The 5,539-nt window shown below is 51.7% G+C and overlaps 1 protein-coding gene across 1 annotated transcript; it reads right to left on the bottom strand.

The window, feature by feature from the left end:
• Nucleotides 1–306: 306 nt before the first annotated feature.
• Nucleotides 307–4,897, bottom strand: LRRC57 (leucine rich repeat containing 57). The gene is made up of 5 exons (XM_078872159.1): nt 4,493–4,897; nt 3,868–4,003; nt 3,143–3,411; nt 2,157–2,342; nt 307–1,557 (listed from the first exon to the last, which is right to left on the bottom strand). Exons 1-5 carry the CDS (start codon nt 4,574–4,576, stop codon nt 1,516–1,518), a joined length of 717 nt encoding a protein of 238 aa, XP_078728285.1. The 5' UTR covers nt 4,577–4,897; the 3' UTR covers nt 307–1,515.
• Between the last annotated feature and the right edge of the window lie 642 nt (nt 4,898–5,539).

Below are 5,539 nucleotides of genomic sequence, written 5' to 3'. Positions count from 1 at the left end.
GAATAAACGCGGCGGTGAAAGAGACTCTCCCCATGCGTGGTGGCTACGCTCGTTAGTGCCGGCCTTGATGGGGGGGGGGGGGGGTTCCTGTTCTGTCCGTGATGTGCCCGGGTTTTGTCGGTGCTTCGTCTGGGAATTGGCATTTCGTAATCGGGTGCCAGGATTGGACTTGCATTGGGCGGAACTCTACGTCACAAGTGGCAGCTTGCTGATGCAGTCTCAGCCGTGGCTTAAACCTCTCCCCCCTCTCGCGTCACATTCATTGCAGTACAAAGTGAGACTATGTCACCAGCCAATGAGACAACATATTGATGCAACCGATTTTACTATAAAGGTAGCAACCCTACATTGTAAGCACAGTAGCCGTGAAAATGACAACTCCGAGCGTTTCCAGCAAACAGGACGGGGCTGTGCCAACCAAAAAGCCCCAGCGCGTGGGCTTCTTGCTCCGCGGCCACCTATAGGCACCTTGCATTTTAACTGCTCGTGTGGTTTAAGTGCCAGGAACGGACCGATCGATGCAGCACATACATGCACGCATACAGATACACAGCTACCACATTTGATGCGAGAGCGAAACCTTTCAGACTTGCGCGCCGATATTTTTGTGGCAACTTTAACAACCCAGCATCAGACTTTTGGCAAAGTCAGAAAAACCCATTCCAGGTCCTCAAGCTGGGTGCCCGGAAGTGAAATCTGAGGTGTGGACACGGTCCACTATTTACCAAGGCTCACGGGGGACTCTACAGCCCCCCCCCCCCCCCCATTCACACTTGAGCCCCCTAGTCACTGCTACATGTACACTGAGGCAGAAAAAATATTACATTCGGTCTTTATTTAAAATTGTAACTGGAGAAATCTATTTCCTGTGGTCTACAGGTCCGATCAACAGAACAGCAGCAGGTGATAACCTGACATTCGTGTGCTGCAGAGCAAATTTCCAATGTGCCTCCAGTTAAGATTTCTCTCACCAATTTAATTCAATCCAGTAGCTATATACACGTAATTCTGAATTGATTTTTCTGCACTTGCAATCTCAACAGGCATGTTTATATCGATCAAAGCGCTTCTTCATTACACATGACGCACGGCACAGACTATGCAATCCAGCTCACTGTCACGCGGCTGACCTCTCGCCGACTGCGCTGCGATGAAGGGATTGAGCCAGGCTCTACAACACCGATCGTGTGCTCGGCGAGCACATGGCAGCAGGGCAAAATAAACGAGGGGGCAAACGTGCAAATCTGGTGCCCCATGCAGGATCAGGAGTGCCCATAAAAATGTTATCCCGGTTTTTGGCCGCCAATGTTGCACACCTCACAACGACACATGGGCTTGCAAGACATGAAGTTAAATGAGAGTGGGATCTGTAATGTTCTGGTTATCTCGACTGGGCTTGGGGGCAGCTTGCTCGGGCATTGTGCTGCCACCTTCCCCTGGTCGCGCAGATCCCTGCGTTCTGCTGACCGTGCCGCCTGAGATGTCGCCATCAGGATGCTGCTACTGCTGCCCACTCTAGTTGAATTTCTTCTTGGCAGCTGTGAATCTCTCCATGTACTGCGGAATACAACCATGACAAGATATTAAAATCAAGGAGTTTAACAATGAGGGACAGTCACAAAAACATCATTGAATATGACGTTGAATTTTGCCCTGGACAACGAGATTATTTCAAGCGGGCATTGAGGCAGCGCTTACCATCTGCTTACAGCCCTGAGACTGAGCCAGTGGTAGAAATTCCACATTTACATTGGCATGGGTGAGTCTGGCCACAGGACCACTATTAACTCCCCACAAATGTGTATGCATTCTATCAGCAACTGAGGGGAGATGGGCCGAGTCAACCCCCAAACCAGGATTTGACCTCGCAAGCTTCCGATTGCCACGTATCCTGTGAATTAAAATACTTTTCTCAAGCACAATCAAGTGAATAAAAGTACATGCATATGTAGCTCCTCCTAAGGCTCTTGTGGTCGGGGCACCATATGCATACCCGACATCAGGAATGCTTTTACCTCTCAGAAGGCAATGATGTGAAAGTCTAGAAGTCAAGTTGTGACCCAACCACTACTACTGCATGGCCCGACAGCGCTATGGGGGCCTGACAGAACTGTGTTCAAGCTGTGCGTAATACAAACCCGAACCCAGTTGGGTACCTGCTCATATCCATCCAGCTCTCTAAATTTCTTCATCTCAAAGAGGTTTCCATCGAGGGTGAGCAGAGAGACAATGGAGGAGGTGAGGAGGGCGGGTGGCACGGCTGGAAGCTCCAGGCAGTTTTCCTCCAGGCGAAGCACTTTCAGCCGCTGGCAGGTCGCCACATCAGCCGAGATGCGGGAGATCTGAAACACAGGGATCAAGCCTTGTTGAGAACCTTGTCGAGCACATTGCGTGTGATTTGCATGCTGGTGGGCAGCCAATTTATCTCAACAGATTGCTGTTTTGGCAGGGCCAATGGAAACATTGCATAGACAATCTTGATTTGAAGCTTTCGTTATTGCAGGAATCCATTTTCTTTGGTTCTTTCGATAAAGTCACGTAGGTATAAAATAAATCACGACGTTTCGATCGCAACACAAGTGGTCATCCTCAGGCGGAAAAAATATAATCCGCCTGAGGATGACCGCTTGTGTTGCGATCGAAACGTCGTGATTTATTTTATACCTACGGGACTGACTTTACCGAAAGAACCAAAGAGTATTGCATAGACAGTGGATTGCTCACACAAGCTTCAGTGGCCCTCAAGTCACTCACTGCTCACTCATCATAACTCAGATTCTGACATCCCAAAAAACGTATTGGGATAAACGAAGTTATTTGGACAAAATTAAACATTTTACAGCCTTGTAATGTGGGGTGCACCCCAATGGGTTTACACAATATAAAATAATCCAGGCGACTGATGAGACACTGAATTTTGAAATGGCCTAAAGGTTTGCTTGTGCCGAACCAATACTGCTAAAATTATGCACTCCAAGCAGGTGTGGCTAATGAGATGTATATTTTTTAAAATTGATTTCACATTTTACGTGGAATTGATATGAAGCATAGCCTGCATAGTTACCATTACCAGTACGCTTAGCATATGTTATCAAATCGTAAACCCTGTAAAAGCCATAAATGATGAGCACTTGAGCTCCACCTGGTTCTGGTTGAGGTTGACCTCGACAGCCTGCAGCTGCCCAATGCCATCAGGCACAGCCTGGATCTTGTTTCTGGACAGGTCGACAAGGTCCAGATGACGCAGTGAGCACAGCTGTAGGGGGAAGGCCGTCAGCTGGTTGCCGGACAGGCAGAGGGTCTTGAGGGCGCACAGCTGGTCCAGGCTGGAGGGAAGGCTCCTCAGCAGGTTGTTGTTCACGTGGATCGACTCGAGCTTCTTCACCTTGCACAGCTCCTCGGGAAGGCTGGCTGAAACGAGGGCAGAATCTCACCACGATGGCTGTGTTGTGAAACGTTTCACGTGGCCTCCCTAAGGGGGCTCGGCGAGGCCCAATAACGGTGAGCGCAAATAAAAACGGCGCCCATAATACAGGTTTGTTTTAAAGGTTAGATCGCGTAAATGTGTGTCGTTAAACCCGCCACCACCCGACACAGCCAATTAGTAAGGTTTGTCACGTAAAGAGCACATGCAGATTCGTTATTAGTACAGAACACCGGTGTGTTGGAGAGCAAAGCCATAACATTTAAAATCTGAGTACAAATCTGACGAGACATTTATATATTTACGCGATCTCACCCCCCCAAAAAAAACCTGCATTATGGATGCTATTGTTCACGAACGGCCTACGTGTTAAAAAACCATCGTCATTTCAATGAAACGAATTGTCGTCGGAGGAGGAGAGGCTGCAGGGTGCCGTGACCTACTCAGGCGATTGTTGCTCAGCGTGAGGCTCCTCAGCACCTGGAACTCCCCAACAAATGTCGACAACGCCGGGATCTTGTTGTGGGACAGGTCCACAGTCCGCAGGTTCTTCGCCAACTTTTGCAGATCTTCTGGAAACTGACAAGGACGCAGCAGCAGCAACAACATCAACATCTTAACATCAACAATTCGCCGGAGTTCCACGGGGGGAGCGCACGGGGTTCTATCAGCGGCATCCGCAGCGACTGCTGCCCGCATGGCGTGGCAGGAGGCCCCAGAGCAAGCACCCTGGTTCGACTCCCGACTGTGGAGTTTCTATGTTCTCCAACCTGTTTGTGTACTCTTGTGTTGTTGTTTTACCGGGTTCTCCGGTACCCTCCCATAGCTCACACACACACACAGGGTGTTCATTACTGTTGGCCAACAGGATCTTCCTGCTGTCCTGCATGGAGGTCTTGGGACTCGGTGCAGCTCACCTGCGTAAACGAGCGATTGTGATCATCCCTGCAGTTGCCATGATGATGATGATTACTACTAACGTACAATAGGCTATCGGTGGTGGCGCGCGGCATTGACGACGGGAAGGTCGTCTGGTGAGGGTGAGAGGAGGCGAGTGGTGAGGGTCACCTCGCTCAGGCCCTTGCCCGTGAGCTGGAAGGCCCCCGTCTTCTCCGCGGTCTCCAAGTGGGCCTTCAGGGCGCTGTTCCCCATGCCGAGGCCCTCGGCCGCACCGGCCTCCCGCGACGAAGGCCACGGGGCTCTCCGCTAGGCCGCGAGGCGCTGGGCCGCCAGGGCCACCTCCAGCCCACGGCGACCTCAAAGCCGTCGGCGCGACATTCAGGGTCGTCTTGGAGAGGCAACAGCAGCAGCAAGAGTAGCAACAACAACAGTAACAACAACAGCAGCAGCGGCGGCAGGAGGATGAGGAGGAGGGAACGGGGAGCCGCGGCCTGGAGCCTGCGAAGCCTCGCGGACTCGGGGCGACAACAGCGCCCCCACTCGGTGATAGCCTCCACTGTCAAATCACCACAGCCCCTAGCCACTACAGCCTCCACTGTCAAATCACCACAGCCCCTAGCCACTACAGCCTCCACTGTCAAATCACCACAGCCCCTAGCCACTACAGCCTCCACTGTCAAATCACCACAGCCCCTAGCCACTACAGCCTCCACTGTCAAATCACCACAGCCCCTAGCCACTACAGCCTCCACTGTCAAATCACCACAGCCCCTAGCCACTACAGCCTCCACTGTCAAATCACCACAGCGCCTAGCCACTACAGCCTCCACTGTCAAATCACCACAGCCCCTAGCCACTACAGCATCCACTGTCAAATCACCACAGCCCCTAGCCACTACAGCCTCCACTGTCAAATCACCACAGCCCCTAGCCACTACAGCCTCCACTGTCAAATCACCACAGCCCCTAGTCACTACAGCATCCACTGTCAAATCACCACAGCCCCTAGCCACTACAGCCTCCACTGTCAAATTACCACAGCCCCTAGCCACTACAGCCTCCACTGTCAAATCACCACAGCCCCTAGCCACTTACAGCCTCCACTGTCAAATCACCACAGCCCCTAGCCACTACAGCCTCCACTGTCAAATCACCACAGCCCCTAGCCACTACAGCCTCCACTGTCAAATCACCACAGCCCCTAGCCACTACAGC

Source organism: Lampetra fluviatilis, chromosome 33 (genome assembly GCF_964198595.1).
Source record: "Lampetra fluviatilis chromosome 33, kcLamFluv1.1, whole genome shotgun sequence".
NCBI lineage: Eukaryota > Metazoa > Chordata > Hyperoartia > Petromyzontiformes > Petromyzontidae > Lampetra > Lampetra fluviatilis.
The sequence above is the reverse complement of the archived record's forward strand: the minus strand, read 5'-3'. Positions and strand labels throughout refer to the sequence as shown.